Genomic DNA, 19,231 nt, shown 5'->3' with positions numbered 1-19,231 from the left:
AGGAACTCGGGACCGTGGTTTTATTAGACTTTTTCAGTGACTACTAGGGAAAAAATTTTCAGCAGTGGTTTCCCGTTGCCTTCTGCTCCAGACTTTTAACGGATTGTTTCCTCCCAAAGTCGCTGTAGCCTCTACTAATCCGTTGCCGGATTAGGTGTGTTGTTATAGCGCCACTGCTCGGTCGGACCCTCGTCCGTTATCTAGCAGGCAGCACCACACCGCACCACCGGAGTAAGGCAATTGGACCGGGCATGCTGTTAGTTCCGTTCTCCCCTTACTCATATGTATATTAAAGTATATACTTTAATCATATCCAAAAACTAAGCAAAATTAATTGAGTTGCCTAAATATTCCATGTAACAATTTGTTTTGGAATTTCTGATCTAACATAATTGTTGATAAAGGTCTATCCAACAGGGATTAATTTAAAACTAATACAAGTTGTTGAACTATTGGGATTTCTGTAAATTTTGTTTCAAAAATGTGTACTTACGTAATTTTAAGTTATTTATCCTCATATAATAATATTTTTAATTAAACGTTAATACTTGTGAAACGTTAATAATTGTGTGATGAGAATGTTGGATTTTTCTACATGTTTTACGAAGATAATGTCTCACCTGATGATGCCTACCTTAGGCACTCGCGAGTGCGTTGCTGGTACACTTGTAAAAATTGGTAATGTGTGTATGTATTTATGTTTGTTAATTACTTCATACGAGTCTATTATTACTTATGACTCAGTGGTCAAGCGATTGAAGATGCATAGTCAAGTAGGTTCTAGGTACAATAAAAGCTATATAAAATGTATATATAATAAAATTATTCGCGCTCCTACAGCTTTCAAGCGCCATTTCAAATCATTGATGTAATTGTTTTCTATTTTATTTATGTACTTAATTGCTGTGTTTATATGTTAGTGTTTTAATACCTATATATTTCTGTTTATTATAGTTGAGTTACTCTATCTTGTATAAAATACTTATCTGTGTTTTTATTTTAAACATATCTTGCATTTGTTATGTGTCTGTCATTGATTTTTTTCTCTCCTTTACAATTATGAACCCTACTAACCTAACCATACCAAGTAGAAGCACAAGATCTATTAACGAATCCTAACAATTCGGCCATTACCAAGAAACTAACAAGATCCAAACAATTTTAATCTCTATACACAAACATAAATACGGACTGATAAAATCACGTGACATATCCCTTAGCTCGACCGTAAAAACAAGTTTCCCCATTATTTCTCTGCTGACCCCGACTGTCGTTTTGATATGGGTCCTAACACCGAATAACCAATGTTGATTTCGTTTTGATTTGTACAAAACAGATAATGGAGATTTGAGTTGTAAATGTACTAGACAATTTTACACTGACAGTACACCGTAGAAAATCTTAATTGAAAAAATCATTTCCCTGAACCATAGAACACTATACCCAGTAATACATTACGTAAGTATCATACAAATAATAAAGTATTTAACAATTATCTATTATAGAGTTTGGCGTTTAGGTCGCAAATTGAAGATTCGTGTTATTTTCTGCATGCGTTTAATTTATTTAACCAATTTAACTGCATAGTACAGAAGTACTACGCAGTTAAATTGGTTTAATTAAAATACTATTCAATGGTGAAAAATTTTACAATTATAACTATAACATTAAGACAATACTATGCGTACTTGTTCGTAATTTATTTCTGATCAAACTTGTTTAAATATGGTTGGTTTGGGTGGTAGGATAGTAAGCATTTAGAAGTAATTTTTTTAAATAATACTTACTTTTAGTGATTACAATGTACACCTCGTGAATCCTATTAATATAGCTTCAACTAAGTACTACTAATGAATTTCAACAGGAAAGTCCAGTCTACTATGATATGTATTACGTATTTGCGATTATTTTCTATATAAAGTATATTACAAGCATTTCTTGAAATAAAATCAATTTCAAACAACAATAATTATGAACATGACTGAGAAATGATGTTAAATGGCGTGGTATGGTGACACAATTTTTTTTATTGAATTTATAGTTACTATTTTACTAAGAAATTCATGTACCTATGTCAAAAAATTCAATACGGAATTTCTGAACCATAGAATTTAGATATTTTTTATTTCTGTAGGAATATTTTGTATTAGTTAATGAACAGGCAAACAGGCACTGAAATTATAAACATTTGCCCGCCATCTTGATGTTAGATCCTATTATTTCAGAGAAAACTTTTGGAAGTGATTAATGTTATCAATCTACTTTGATAAATTAATTTTGTTTGAAGGGTTTGCTAAATCTAATTGCGATAGCTCGGGAAAGATTATCGGAACTGTGTGTTGTATTTGTGTAATGGACGTTTTTTCAAATTTGTTCTGAATGTTCATTGTCTACTTTAGATAAATTGTAATTGAAATATATATATAATTCCCAAATTATTAATTCGGATAGATATCTCATAATTGGTAATTTATTAAATATTCTTTTTAATAAAAAACGGAGAAAAGAAATGAAACAAAAACAAATAAAATTCATATTATATATTTCGACTTTTCTCTTCTTATTCGGACTCATAATTTACAAAATATACAAATAGAACATAAAGAAATTATTTACAGTCTTTTGTGAATAGATTATAAACATAAAATTAATATATTTTAAATGCGTTTGAAGGTACATGATAAGTTTTAAACTTTGGCATTTAATAATTTAATAGAATTAATTTATAGACTGGGTTGAACGTATTCTATTTACAATAAAAAGTTAAACTTAAAATTACTATCGCAGAAATTAGGAAATTCATCCGTATAACATAAATTATTTACAAATCATACATGTACAAATAAATGCAGGTTACTTAATCTACTTATTATAATTATCACTGTTTTGGACTAAAAACGCTTAAGCGTATTTAAATTACCTGCGTTGAAGCATACGCTACGCCCACAGCTGCGCGTGCGGCGGTATGCGGTGGGGGTGTGCGTCACGCGCATGGACGCTCGTGGAGACAGCGAGCCGGTCCGCCAGGCCGTCACCCAGCAAGGGGGGCAGCTTGCCAGGCGGCGGGGGAGGGGGCGGCGCCGGCGCCCGCCCTGCCCCCAGAGGTGACACCGACGCGTAAATATTCACCGTCGATCGGTGATATTGACACTTCCGCAAGTCCGGCATTGCGAACCTTAACTTTTGCCAAAACTGTCTATCACCCCACTCTATACACGTATTCGCTTTTAAACACAACCTCAACTCGGGATCAATGTCTCTATTCGGTAAATCACCTAACAATATTATTATCAGTCTTCTTCGCCTTTCTTTTAACACTTCATGGAGAGCCGTTTTAAACTCGAATCTACACCATTCGTTATTTATAAAGTTTTTAGATAACACTATAATTGTTCTTTTCGAGGATTCAACGGCCTCGATAATTGTGTCTGCTACGTAGGCTGACGCGTTGAAGTCGCGGTAATGTAAACACAACCGAAAACTAGGATCTGTAGATTCTAAGCCCGGAGCAAGCATTTGTGCTACAAAGGCCTCGTCTTTCACGCTATAACTTATGTAGGCGTCAAATAATCTGTCTTTATCGGCTTCGTCATCGAACGATGTGCTTTTATAGCACATTCTAAATCCACAATGGTAATAAATCCATACTCTCAATTCACGTCTCCAGTAAAATACGCCGCATATAAGGACAGAGCTTATCACAAATACGCATAGTGATATCAACAGTAATGGGAGGTAATCATTTATGACTTGGTTCTCAATAATCGATGAAACTCCACCGACGTGACTTGTACAAATCGTTGAGTTAAAGTCGGACATGTGAGGTCCGACTGCGTTAGTAATATTGTCAAAGATACAGGTAATTTTCTTGGCATCTTCTACTTTACCGAGGTTGTTTCGAAACCAATTTCGGAATTTATGTATGTATAGACAATCACAGGACCAGGGATTGCGTGAAAGACTTATCTCTACCAAATATGGATTCATCGTGAATTGCCACACGGCGAAGCTATAAATGTTGTTTCCCTCGAGCCGTAAAACTTCTAAATGCATAAGTTCGATGAACGTTCGATTATCGATATAATGTATTTTATTGTCTTGGAGATGCAATTCCCGTAAATTCTCTAAGGGCGATAATTCAAATCCTAACAGCTCCTTTATGTTGTTCTTTTCTAAATGCAATACAGTCAAGCGTTTTAGTCCACTAAATGTATTATTATACAGAGCGTCAATATTCGAGTTATTTGCGTACAATATTTTTAAATTCTTACGACCTATAAATGCGTGGCTTGTTAAGCTGCCAAAGTTATTACCGTCTAAATACAGTTCCGTAGCGTCCATGGGTATACTGCTAGGTATTTCAGAATACCCAGCAGCTGAACAGTCCACTATATTTGCCGACCACGGTTGGTCATGATAACAGGTACAGTTCGACGGGCACGTCATTTCACAATCACACGCGTCAAAATCACAACAATGACACAACGTAAAACAATGCGTTTTATATGTACACAAAAACTGTGATGACTCAGCCTCAACTAGAGGTATATAGGTCCTTTCGCGATTATATAACAGTTTGCAATAAATACTTTCTAGGTCCATCACTCTAGGGTGCTGTCGGAGGTGATCTAATTTATTTATACGTTGTAACCACTCCATAGTACAATCACACTGAAAGGGATTTCCACCAATATAAAATTCGGGCAGAGGCCTCCCCGGATCAACTGGAGTTAGCCGAAGCGCATTGAGATCCATACTAGTGATCTGATTTGCATACAAATCGACTCTCGTTAAATTGGTTTTTCCAACGAAAGTTTGAGCCTCAACTTGTGTAATTTGGTTATCGTTCAAGAAGAGTAGCTCGATACTACTGGGAATAGAGTAGGTAAATATTTTTGTCATTTTGTTGAAGCTAGCGTCTAATGTCTGTAATGTCAATTCCTTATCTAAACGGTAGCTATTTCCCAATTCTTTAATATTGTTACTATGGAGATCTAGCCATTGAAGTTTCGTTGGAATAACAGAGTAATCAAACCAGTCTATTTGGTTATCTGAGATGTTTAACCATAACAGTGAGGGAATATTTACAAAAAGCCCTTGGACGTCGGTAATCTGGTTAGCATCTAATCTGATTGCTTGCAATGTCTTTAAATTTTCAAATGCACTCATATCTATAAAGCGTATTTTATTACGCGCTAAGTTCAAAATTTGAAGCGATGGTAAATCGCTAAATACATCCTTACTTATGTTTTCTATCTTATTTCCAATCAGACGTAGTCCGTATACGTTATGAAGACCAACAAACCCAGGTTCTTCCAATGATGTAATTTGATTTTCACCAAGGTCGAGAGTTCGTAATAAGCGCATGTTTCTCAGCGCTGTAGGCACTTTTTTCAATCGATTACTATTTAAATTGAGGTCTTGTAAAGAAGAAGTGTTTCTAAACGCTTCCGGATGTAATTCTTCAAGACGATTATTATCAATGGATAATAATGATAATACGTAGAGACCATTCAGTGCGTAGGCATCGATATGTGATATCTTATTATATGACAAAATCAGGGTATGTAGATTATTCATAGGAGCAAATGTATCTGCAGCAATACTCTCCAGCATATTACGTTGAACATTTAAAATCTGTAGTGTATACAAATCCTTGAAGGTTTTTGGATCTAGTTTTGTCAACCGGTTGTTAGATAAATTAAGCAGTACCATTCTAATAAGACCAGCGAAAGTGTTTTCATTAATCCACGTACTCGTGAGGTGATTATTTGATAAATCTAGCGCCAATAATTGATCAAGGTTTGCGAATAGTGTAGGAGAAAGCACACTGATTGAATTATTTTGTAGATATATTTCTTTTATCACCGGCCTACTATCTTTGAAAAGATCTTGAGGGAGGGCCACAATTTTATTGTTGGAGAGATCTATTATTTGTAACTGTTTAAGGCCCGCTAACGCTTTGTCAGCCACCATCGATATTTCATTATCATGAATGTGCAGTTCTTTTAATCTGCGTAAGGCATGAAATCCATTTTCGGGCATTAACACAAAATGATTATAGGAGGCATCTAACACTTCAATATCTAAGGAGCACGATGCGTGAGGAATCAATGCAGATGGCGGTGGTCCCTCGTGTTCACTAATTAAAGCTTGATGCATTGCCCTTTCTCTGAATCCCAAATCACTGACATCCTGAAGTCTATTTGAGGAAACGTTTAGATAAACTAAATTCGTTAATGGGCAAAACAAATTTTCAGGAAACGACCAGATGTTGTTAAAACTTAAATCCAGTTTTTCTAATTGACGCACGGCAGTAAAGCTTTCTGACGCTATTTCTAAGCTCATTGCACTCCATTCGGTATTTTTTGTTCTTACTGTGAGATTTCGAAGGTCTCTCAGTCCAGAGAGCACACCCGGAGGCCATCGTCCAATTTTACAGTTGTCCAATACAAGTTCACGTAACTTCACTAAATGCGCAAAACTACGATCATCGAGAGAGCTTTTGTACATAATCTCTTCGTTACACTCGATTCTGAGCGAAGTTGTGTGCTCAGACGGAATAACACTAAAGTTGGTTGTATCGAATTCACTGTTAATTGTCCGTAATTTACACGTTAGGGACACTTCGTGGGCGTCATTAGGACCCTTTAGCCACCACTGACAATCATCAGGAGCTTCATATTTCAGCGGAAATGCACTCTGATCGGCGACATTTAACCTCAAAATAAACAAAAATGTAATGTAAGCGACGACTGAATTCTTGAAGTAGATTTCTTGAAAAGCCATAGTGATCAAAATCAATCATCAAGATAGAAGAAAATCAACTGAGAGAAAACGTAGTGTCATGTTTTTTCCGTCGGCATTAGTTGACTGTGTCCCCTTGCCGGATGTGAAGTATCCATCAATTTATAATCCAATCGGTTCTAATTTAATAAGGAGTCCTTGTAATTGCACTGGAACACTGAACTTGATTCACAAATTCCATATTTCACTATAGACGTCCAGGATATTTTTTTACCGTAAAACAATTTAAAATAACATGTACGAGTTGTTTTACTATATAACGAAGTTAACAGTACAAATTTTTAAAGTCTGTAAACAGAGTACGTAACGACGGTCGTGTTTTACAGAATGCTCGCGTTGAATCACAGCATCGAGTGGCGCGACCGTACCCCGACACTGCTGGGAGTTAACTGAATGCTCGTAGACTCTCGAGGCATTGCAGTCGTTGAGTATACGTTCCGGGGGAGGAGGTGAGGGGTGAGATCGGCCGAATGGTAGCGAATGTTCACGAGGACTTATTACAATAAATTATTTTTTACTGGGCTTTGAGGATAGGTTGCGCGTAGTCGAGCTTGAATGAATGTAGAACTCAGCTGCTTTGGGACCTTGAGAAAACAATGGAATTATACTTCAAAAGAAGAAAGTGATACGTATATTTCTGAGGATAATTTTCTTAAAATTTAAAAATAACTAGTAATTTGTTCAAATATTCTCCCTCTCCCTCTTAATTCCCATCTTAGGTTAGATAAATAAAATGAATAAATTTAGGAATTATTGAAATTGAATTGAAATGCAATAAAATTGTATAATAATTTCTTTTATATTATATAACAATATATTACTGATTCCGGAGCATTAAATGGTATTTATATATTTTTAATGTCGTATGTTCAGTAATCTATCTCAAATCATTTGAAAACTCGACTGAGATTGGTCTATAGATGGTGCTATGCGATCCTACATAAAACAATTTAACACGTATAATTGTTAAAGCCCTCCCGCTTTTGAAGTCGGTTAAAAATGTTATTACCTTCCAGAACTTAAACCTTGTAATCATACAAGAGCTTTTTATCAAAAATGTCATCCCAAGTAATAGGATTTTGTATAAATCTCATAAACCATTTTTATTTCCATTAAAGAATTTCTAAGATCCTAACGAATTATACACCAGATGCACAGAGCCATGAACGCAACAAAGAGTTTAACGCTTTTAACTCAAGGAAAGTGAGATTAAAAATCAACCCTTTTATACTACAAATGGCGAAATTAAAAAGCAACTATGGCATAAAAGTATTAAAGGCTTAAGGTAACAAAGGTTTTTACGGTTGGCGGACCACACCCGCTGTCAGGAAATCATTTTAATCCTTTTAGTTAAGTTGACTATGAATGCTGGATAAGTCGGTGCTTTTTGATGACATTTAAGGCTGTATGGAATCTTGTGACAAGCGCGACTCACAGACATAAAGGTCGTGCATTCGTTCCCAGGCGGTCAAATGTTTTTCTCTCAACAGATTCCCGAATATAACATCTATGAGCCTTGAAGTTTAAGGAAATTTCCTGGCTCAGTGATTGGTGTACATGGCGACAATAATAATTAATAATGTTTAGTAGACTGAGAAGAAAATTGGATACTTGAAGGTTCCTACGTTTTCTATGGCGTTCATTGCCTGAAATGAATAATTGTAAAGGAAAACGAAATGTATCTTCACAATGTAATGTAATTCAATAAATGTATAAGGTGTATACACGCTATAAAAGCTGTCAAAATACAATAAGCTTTCTTAAGAGCTTTCATTTGTATTGTCAGTGTCATTTTTATATTCGTAATGTATGCTAAAGATCTCAGAGTATTCAAATATTATTCGCATTTAATTTATTTTAAGGCACACCTGAGTATTGATTAAATAACCAAATTTTATTGTGTATATAAATAATATTTTGCTAAAAATATATTTTTTTAGTAATTGATTCGCGTAAGTATTTGAAATCCGCACTCAATTTCGGATGTTCAGACCTTAAAATCATTTATTAATGTACCTACACGTATGAACGTCAAAAACAGAAATATATAATAGCTTTAATTTTACATTTACTGCCAGTTCTCAAATCAAGGTCGTAGAACGGAAGAGAAGAACTGGCAATAAACTCTCCGCCATTCTTTATAATCGCCAAGTTTTTTGTTTTACACAATGTTTATATTCCATACTCAAATATATGAAGGATATCTTTAAGAGATTTACTATTGAACATTATTTTTTATGTAAAACTTATTTAAAATTGAATTTGATAATCAAAATATATGCCTACTATTTGCCGCAATATCTCGAAACCACCCAAACGAGTAATGTGACTAATTATCTATTGTTGAAAATTATAATGCCTTCATTTATAATTGCGTGTATAAAAGAAAATCTAGTACTTCCTGCATTTGACTGTAACACTAACAACGTTTTATCGTGTAAGACATTAATAGATCAAAGTGCAAAAACACGAACACAGAACAAAACATAAATTAGATAAATAAATGTAAATTCAAAAAACAAAATGGTAATTCATTGCGAAAATTCACCACATTTTTATTTTACACGAAGAACATTTATTACGACGGCTAAGTGTTAAAGTTATTACGTTGAAGTGTTTTACTTATCATACTGTCAGCTGTAAAAATGAAAAATGATCGATCTTCTCTCAACTTTGCCTCAAGGTTATCTAAGGGTCCTATATATGATTTAATGCCGTTGTTACTTCGTTTCTTATTCTTAAAATTGCTTAAGTAATTTCCTACTTACTTATTCTTGTAAGAATATTTTAGTAAAACGCGTTATATTAACACGAATTTATTAGATACTGTAATTAAACCAGATTCTTCTTTTTTTATAAATTGACTCTTCACAAAGATAAAATTTAACATTTTAATCTATTATTTAACAAAACCATTGGCGCACAGGTGGAGATCGAACCTACGACCTCAAGTATGAGAGTCGCACGCTGGCCTAGTGGCCAGCAGTGCAGTAATTTATAACTTACTTAATTTACCTAACAGGATATGTTAACTTAAGGAAGGGCACGATAACACTACTTAGAATCTCTATTAAAGGGAAGATACTCAATTTTCGTGAATTAATCCAGTTATTAAGTCGTTGTGTTTTAGTTAAGCCATTTAAACATATTTACTAAGTTCATCACAGATGGAAGCTAAATAGTCTTTGAATTTTCTGCTTTTCCATAAATCATTGGATACCTAATCGCATTTATTATCTAGTTGCAGAGTTGAGTTCTTTTAATGTATGTAACCTAAGTAATTAATAATTGTGACTCTGCGTTAGGTCTCATCGTCATAGCGGGATCTACCTGTCAAAATCCTATTACCATTTGACAGGTAGGTGGGGCAGTTCGCACTTAAACTTGTATCTGAAGTTAGCCTTTGTTATGGAGTGTCCTACCTCCGTACTTGTAGTCTATACTACAACAGAGTCCGCCAACTTCGGGAAGAGGTAATTCCGACAAAATGTCACCAGGTATCTAGTCATATTTTTGATACATTTATAAACACATAAAGTAACACGGTAAAATATATATGTATACATTCACCCCATGTGTTGCAGGATAACAGATATGGATAAAACGAGAAACTTGTTTGCATAGAAATTACATTTTACTACGTAAAGATAAAAGGCGTATTTTCCTGTAAAACGATTGATAAAAAGGCTTGGCAATAAATTTAATGATAAATAAATCATCTGTTCGTGAGCGAGTGACTATTGAAATTGTGTTTTTTCTTGACGTATATATGAACATATTAATTCAAAGAAACTCTAACGTTAAAGGAATAAGCATGTTGCTTTTATTTTATTCCTGTATCGTATGTTCCATTCCAAACATATTTTATTTTTATTATGAACTAAAACTTCGTGTGGAAACTCGTATATATAGTACAAATCCTTTCAACTGTGTCAGGCGCTGAAGGCTGATCTACTAATTTGGAAGTCTGACGAAAGAGGCAGATGCAGCATTTTCAATATTAAATTATTTTATAATTTTTTTGCGTGTTTTGTATTTTTTAACGTTCCGGAGATATGCGTTCCCCCACGAAATTGAATTAAACGCCTATAAATCCTAAAATATCGTTCAAATATAGGAAGGAATTAATATATACTTCCGTCTTAACTTTGTTGACATTCTGGCCAACAACAATACGCCCTAACCAAAACGTAAATATAACTTGGCATTTCTCAAACCGTATAAAATCGAAAAATATGAGGCCTATGGGAATCACTAAATTAATACCCTTGAAATCCAATCGTCGCAATTAACTCCGCGATTTTTGTCTCTTTCATACGTTGGGTGATGTTGTATTATCATCTCATTTTATGTGACAGGGGTTGGATAGCAATATTTCACGTGTGCACCCACGCTCAGGTAGCAAAGATTAACACCAAAGGCGCAGTTAAAAAGGCTCCGTAAAAATGTTTGGAACTAAAATGAATTATGATAGTTTTTTAATTAGAATGTGGTTCACATCGCCACTGTGGGTGACTTATTTAACTTTAATACGTTAGCTTGAAAGGCTTTAATGACGGAAAACAAAGAACAAACGATCAAAGCAGGTACTACCCTTTCTAGAGGCATAATATAAAGTAGAAATATAAAAGATATATAAATTTATAGGTCGGTGGCATGCTTGCGAGCCTTCTTAGATTCAGTCTGAGAGTGTCCAATGCTCATGGGCAGCGGTATAACTTAAAAAATACAATAATGTGTATTTATTGTTTCTGTACCATATAACGATGTCGTTTGGTTGAATATTAAATATACGTCCTGAGCTAGACTACATAAAACATTATGTAAAAAAATCAACAGTAACAAAACAAGAATGTTTCAAATGCACAGCGTATTTTTAAGTTATAATTTCGACGTTTTTTTCCTACTCTATTCATCTCTATAGTCCATAGTGTTAAAAAAGTATGGTCTCGCCCTGCAAAAAAGCATAGAACAAAAATATTAATCTCCGAAAGAGATAAAGAGCTATTTTGTAGACGATCCATTCTTCGATAGGCGATCTTTTGTGCCAATTATAAAAGTGTATTTTTTATTCGAAGTCACTGAGGTGGGAATTTGTGAACTGATCTCGGTCTCGAAATGCCAGTATTAAATATTTAGACTGGTTTGGTGATGACTAGCTTTCCGACAACTTAAAGATTAAATCAGTACTAATATACTAAGGAATAATATACATTTTCATTTAATTATATACATTATTTTAGTAAAATCTGCACTCCATATAAATAAATACATTGAATAAAAATATTAAAATTTATTAAAAACCATCAGTATGGCGACTTACGAATTATAATTAAATAAGTAATGCAATGCTTAAAGCTGTGTTAAAGAAGAGACTCGCACTCTTAAGTCCCAAGGACTTCCCAGAGTTCGATCCCCAGCTATGCACCAATGGACTTTCCTTATATGTGCGCATTTAATATTGAATTGTGAAGGAATACATCGGCATCAAATAAAATCGAAGACATGCAGACAGAAGGCAGATCACCATAATTAAGTAAATTTGAATTAGAATGTTTAGTGTAAAATCCAGTTTTCGTGTGCAAATTTTGGATTCGATTTCTTCAAACTTTCGATTTTATTTAAAATGTATCCTACTTTTTCACAACTCGCGGTCAGCGAGAGACTACCACATTGTCAAATAACTCTTTGACCTAATAACGTCATAAGTGACGATCGGGGAATATTTCTATGTACAAGAATAAGAACTCCATCATTACCTATTTATAAGAAGGATCTATCTATCTATTCAATTGTGTATTATGACCGCTATATTTCCATAAAGTCGGTATTTGCTATATATGTGTGCTTCGACAATAAGCTACTAAATCCGTTGCGTCATTAAATAACGTCTTTCTGGTGCTATCTTGACAGCCTACTACTAGAACTATAAAAGAATCAAGATTCCTTTAAATGTAGAAGTAAATAATTGGAAGGATACTTAAGGCTGTATGGCACGACGAGGCAATTATTTAGCCTTCGCTCTAACTCGTTACTAATAGGCACACGGGCCTTTTCAACGAGCCGCGGGACGGGTAAGGCTATTTATACACTATAAGATTTCTTGGCTTTAGTATTAGTGAAAGTTTTGTTATTCATTACTATACTATTGATACCTATTGATCCTTAAATTCGAAATAAATTGGAAACGTTGAGGAATTTATTAGATCCCCTATTTGTATTATTTTTTACTTTACTTATATTTTTATTTTCGATTAAGTTTGGTAATTGCATAATTTCTCAGTGTTACTTATACACTTCTTGCACGTTACTACACTTACCCATAGTGATTTTATTTGGTTATTCTTCTTCCTAGGGTTGCCTGGAAGAGATTGTGTAGCGACGACACTGCATGTCACATCGCTAATATTTTTTTATGTAACGAAGTTTAAATACGAAGTTAAAGTTATTGCGGGTACAAGAACTGTAGGATCATGAGTGTAGACTAACCTTTAACTCCCTGCATGGTTCCTTCACCGGCTCGGTGTAGGCAAATTATACTAGTCACAGCGGGACACGAGCGTTTGACGCGATATATCGAATTTCTTCCAGTCACTTAACGATTTATCGACGTTTACTAAACGAAATTTTTAACATTCAATTTTGTAATATGAATACGGATAATTGAAAAATTAACAATTTTGAATTACTGTTTTTGATATTTTCTGTACCGTGGTCCAATTATCTTGTGTACAAATATTACAGAGGAGAAATTTAAACTATTTAAATGTAAAAATAAAAAAATTAAATAAGCACACAATACTGTATCGCTTTCAAAAATACTCTTACTGTTAGAATGCTACATCCCTGAGTGAAGTACGTAAGACTTAGGGTCCTTCAAGAAAAGAGCGTACCAATTCTTAAAAGGCCAGCAACGCACTCGCGAGCCCTCTGGCATGGAGAGTGTCCACGGGCGGCGGTATCACATCAGGTGAGCCTCCTGCCCGTTTGCCCCCTGTTCTATAAAAAAGTAGACTTTATCAATTGTCGATATCAGGAATGAAACGCACTTTGAAACCACATTTTTTTCTAAAATAAATCTTCCGCTAGTTCCATATTGTACCTTTAGACCATGTTATATAATAAGTGAACTTACATAATATGGACAGTGAGATGACGTCATAATTATATATTAACATAACAATGACATATGATACCTAAAAAGATTTTACTAATACAACAATTATATATTTTTCGATAACTGTCCCTAACCGAACAAAGATACCAACATGTTTCTCGAAATTCTATTCAAAATAAACCTGTCAAGTTAACTTTCAAAGTTAAATAAAGAACTTGCGGCTTACAGACATTGATCCCAATAGCTAATTAGATCTTTCACTTTTGTTTGAGAAACTTGTTAAAATTACAAAAGGCAGGTAAGTGGATGGAATCAATCTCGCGTGAGATCGCGTTTGAAAGCAGACGCCGGCAGATTTCATTTGTATTACAAGATTACGGAAACCATTACTATACATTGTTTGTGAAATTAGCTTATAAAATATAACTTTGCGTTTAAGTTACACAAACGAGACGTACTCACGCGGCACACACATACACACTGTACGTATATACAGCAAACGTTTTAGTATTATTACAAATCCTGTTGACAATAAAATAAATTAACTTTTTATCTACGAATCATATTATGAAGTTGAAAAATTATTTTTATATGAATTCGGCGCACTCCTAACATCGTTACATTAATACAAACCACAGTGATCTTAAATGTATATCATCCTGTATATTATAATCTTATAATATGATTCATTGAAAACACAAAAATGCATCATCAATAAATAAATTTTGATAGAAAAAAATTTGATTTTACTTTTGATACAATATAGTGATAATTTTTATGCTGTTTTAATAGCAAGCATTCCATACGTATACTTGTACGAGTTTAGCCATGTCTGTAATTGAATAAATAAATAAATATTTTTAAATACTGTTGCTGAGCGACGATGAATAAAGTGAACATTTATTTTAATATAATGGAGTTCATAATATATATAATGATACATAATATATATCTAATTACACGTAGGCTGAGTTGTATGATAGTTTGAAAGTAAGTGTATGTATGTGGGGTGAGCTCATATATATGAAAAATAAGTGCATACGTACAAAGTACACATGTCAGAAGTGAAACTTCTTTGTAAATTAATTATTACTAAGATAAAAGCTTCAATAGATGATCATGTGCGTTTACTGTACAAGACGCTATGCGACAAAGTTCCATCTAAAGTTCTCATTTGTAACTACCAAACAACTACTAATCGACCAATACCATGTCTTTTTTCTCGATCTCCCTTTTTCACTCTCTCTCAATCGCTTTCTTCCTCTTCTTCGACAAAAACGCTACACATATTCGTGACGGTCCGTATAATTGTTATGCTCATGCCTAAATAAATTCAAATTCAAAAAACAAATACTTTTAAAAAAATAACAAAATTAATTGCTAACTGTTTAACAAAATGGTCACACCTATACACTTTATACCTTTTTGCTACGTTAATAATGTAAGTAATTAAATGTTTGGGTTTTACAAGCCAAACATGCCTAGAGTAATTTGCCAACAAACTCTGCCAAATACTACTTTTACTAATCCAGCTTTGTCCCTCACTATATCCGGGAATAAATCTTCAGCGCTCCAGTCTTTCCTGTTTTCGACAAATCACGTTCACTTGATTTCACAATCTTTCACATGGCTAAGTTAAACTATGCTCGATTAGAATATTTTTGTATGACTTATTTAACATAATAACATTTATGTATTAAGACGCCAAACTTTCATAGGAATAAATTAATTTTTAAGTTTTTAGGTTTGAATACATTTTAATACCGGTCTAAACTACCTATTAAACATGGAATATTAGAAATAATATATCTACAATTGAGTACACATGAACAATGGTAGATGGACAAAGAGGGTATCGTTAAGAATACATAGTTGTTGACAGTAGAATATTATATAAAAAATAAATCTAGTACCATTTATACATTCCTCTTGGCCTATTTAATTATTATTATTTTTATCATTATTAAAGCTTTATTCATCCATACAATTGGTTAGTTTGCATTCCTTAATATTAGAATTAGTTAAGTTACTATAAGTATCAAACAAAATTTAAGTTAGATTAATTAAAAAGAACGAAAAACGACATATAAAATAAAAAGTCAATGTTTACTGAAAAAAATTCAAAGTAAAATTTTCCAGAGACTATTAAACATTGCGCGCTTTAGCCAGTAAATAAAACTCCTTCATGATTCAATTCTTCGAAGTGAATTTTCATATACATAATAATTGTATCATTATTTACATATAGTCTGTGAATAAAAAATAATAATATTTCAGTGCCACTACAGCGTCAAATCCTGGCCTTACAAATTTTTGGGTGTATATTCACAATTACCGAATGAGCCAGTGTTAGAAGCACATATAAAGAATAATTTTATTCATAGTACAGCCGTGTTTTGAACGCCCGATCCCAGGGTTGAGTCGTAAGCGTTTTCCACACTGTTCGCGCTTGTGAATATAACCCGTCATTATATATCCTTTTGACATTCGCAATTCAAATAAAACACGGTTTATTTCTTATACATAAAGGATGTTACATAAACATGAGGTAGTAAATGTTATGAATGGCTAAGGAACTTGTTGCGGTCAAATGTCCCAGTTATAGCGACCACAAGCTGGCCCTTGATGTGTTTACCCACTGCACTTAATTAGATGAGCCTTGTTTGCTCGCTACTTTAGCTACTGTGTCGTTTATGTTACTTGGAGTATGTAATGTAGTAGGTATATTTGATATAGAAAGTGATCAATTGATAAAAGTTATATGAATTTTTAAAATATTTTCCGTACCTTGCTTGAAGAAAACATATATCGGTTTACGTATTTAAAAAAACTTAAGCTACTCTCTTGATACTACTTACATTCTTCTTTCTTCTACCTTGCTATGAATAGACAACTCGACTATTAGCTTTACAAGATTCACATGGAGAACATTGCGCCATATTTTTTCTACATAGAACAGAGACAAATGGGCAGGAGGCTCACCTGATGTGCAGTGATACCGCCGCCCATGGACACTCTCAATTTCTTGAAGGACCGTATCTCGAATTGGTTCGGAAATACTTTAGTGAGCAGCTGGTTCCACCAGTGGTTGTGCGCGGCGAAATTCTATAGAAAAACACTTAGTTGTAGAACGGCAAAAGTGAAGTAACATAAATTAAATTCGAAATATTTGATAATTGATATTTTTTATAACCTTAACTAACCTAAAATTAATGTTTATGCTACTAGATTTGATTCCTAAAAAACTTTAATTTAGCATTCAATTTAATTCTTAAAACTGATGAATAAAGTTAATGTACGAAATCGTAAATATAGATAGTGATCTATGCTTTTAATTTATTCGCTTTTTATCTTAAAAAAATCAGAAGCAGTTTGTTAGCGAGTTTTAAATATACCTAATTTATAATCCAATCTTAAAATAAAGATGTTATCTCATATTGTCGTAAAATAGTAATGTGTTATAATAAAAACAATAAAGAGAAACGATTTAATTTTATATATTAACTGTAAATTAAATAAAAATATGTCAGATTTTACATTGTAGTTCGTTGACAACCCATGACTTTGCTTGATGAAAACATGTAATCCATCCATGAAACTTGTGAAACTTACACAGAAATTAATCTTCTCTAATGTCTGTGACCTTAAAATCATTCTACTTTTTGTATGACTTCCGAATGTCAGATACGCATTAGATTTAATTATTACTGTACCTACTATTTTTTTTTAATTATTACTATATTTATTAATATATTCATTGTACATTTTAAGTTGTTCATTGAACGATAGTTTTGGTTTTAAGATCTACCGGACTCAATTTACCTTATCGAAGTGATCTGCGAATGATATCAATAACAGGACGATCTTAATTAACTCAAAGCGGTCAAGTTATCAGCTACCGAGGAAAATATTCCATCAATCATCGAACGGTTGATTGATAATGTTACGTGAATTACTGATTGAGCTGCCAACAGACGAATGATAGCCTCGATTTATTTACATGTGTTTGTACTTGTTGATAGTCAACGGTAAAATATAGTTTTGTATGGATTATGTTTGGGATGGAATGGAGAAGATTCAGTTTTTATTTTTTGTATGTTTTTCTAGTATTTCTCATAAGCGCTCGTAAAGCTTTCGTATACCTTGATTTGTGCTTTGGAACTCCGCATTCATATGTTTACCTTTTTATGAGGGCTGTTATTAAACCAACATATCTGAAGTGAAATGTCTAACAACTACGTTAGTAACTTTTACCTAAGTATCAGCAACTTAAACTAATCTAAATTTACAAATACATTTTCTGTACTAATTCAAATACATACTAATATGATGGAATTGTTCTTTCATAAAAGGTTATGGACTTTAGAAAAATATTCACACTTTCATAATATATCAGATTTTTTTATACTTTATATTCAACTAACTTGAATAACACATATATGAATACTTTAGGTTCGAAACAAATAATAAGTAAATTACTTTAATACTCTAGGCATCTATTTTAAACCTGCTACTATTAGTATACAATAATAAAAATACAATAACAATTACTCCAAAGAAGAATGACAATTATTGTATATGTTTTTGTGAGAAATAAAATAAATATATTATTATTATTATTATTATATTATTATTAGTAGTAATGTAACTTGTTTAACGTTTACCTTTAAAAATCTACTACTATTTTATATTGAATTATTTTATATGTATCAAAATAGCTTCCAATCATTTTCCTGTTCTCTAAGATAGTCCGCTAACGAACCGTCGGATTTGATTGAAAATCACGGCAAACGTGTGTCCTAGTCGGGAGCCACTATAAATCATACATACACCAGTAGTCATACGTCAATAAAGACGATTAAACGATAGCTGAGTGAAATCAAAGATTATAAATTATATTCTTGAAAAAATGTTCTTATTTGTCGGGTAGGTACAAAAAGATTGAAATATTATAGACCCGAATTTTGTTTTTAGGTCAAACTGTTTGTATTGAATAAATCAATATTTACATCAAAATTCGTTCTATTTTTAAAATTTGTTCTCCATTAGAATGCTACATAATCCTTGCGTAACATGGGCTTTATATTTGTAAAAATATTTTTATCAAATAATACTTGTCTAGCTCTGCCAAATCCGGGACTCGCTGGTCGTTTTAAATTTAATTATAGAATATGGCATAAACAGATGGGAGGCTGTAATTAAGACCGCCACTCACAATGATTCAGGATTTGAGGCAGAACAGCCCATTTTAAGGATAACTACGCCCTCTTCTTTTCCTGTGTATGTAAGGTAAAAAAATATGGCATG

At 33.2% G+C, this 19,231-nt stretch overlaps 1 protein-coding gene across 1 annotated transcript; it reads right to left on the bottom strand.

Annotated features, from left to right (window-relative positions):
• Positions 1-2,621: 2,621 nt before the first annotated feature.
• LOC110997760 (toll-like receptor 6) lies at positions 2,622-7,180 on the bottom strand. Its single transcript, XM_022266069.2, has one exon. The coding sequence runs from the start codon at positions 6,787-6,789 to the stop codon at positions 2,938-2,940; it is 3,852 nt and encodes a 1,283-aa protein (XP_022121761.2). The 5' UTR covers positions 6,790-7,180; the 3' UTR covers positions 2,622-2,937.
• Between the last annotated feature and the right edge of the window lie 12,051 nt (positions 7,181-19,231).

Source organism: Pieris rapae, chromosome 3 (assembly GCF_905147795.1).
Source record: "Pieris rapae chromosome 3, ilPieRapa1.1, whole genome shotgun sequence".
Lineage (NCBI taxonomy): Eukaryota > Metazoa > Arthropoda > Insecta > Lepidoptera > Pieridae > Pieris > Pieris rapae.
The sequence above is the reverse complement of the archived record's forward strand: the minus strand, read 5'-3'. Positions and strand labels throughout refer to the sequence as shown.

What these genes read in the sequence shown, in the direction of transcription:
- LOC110997760 (XM_022266069.2), bottom strand. Translation starts at nt 6,789, where the DNA reads ATGGCTTTTCAAGAAATCTACTTCAAGAATTCAGTCGTCGCTTACATT.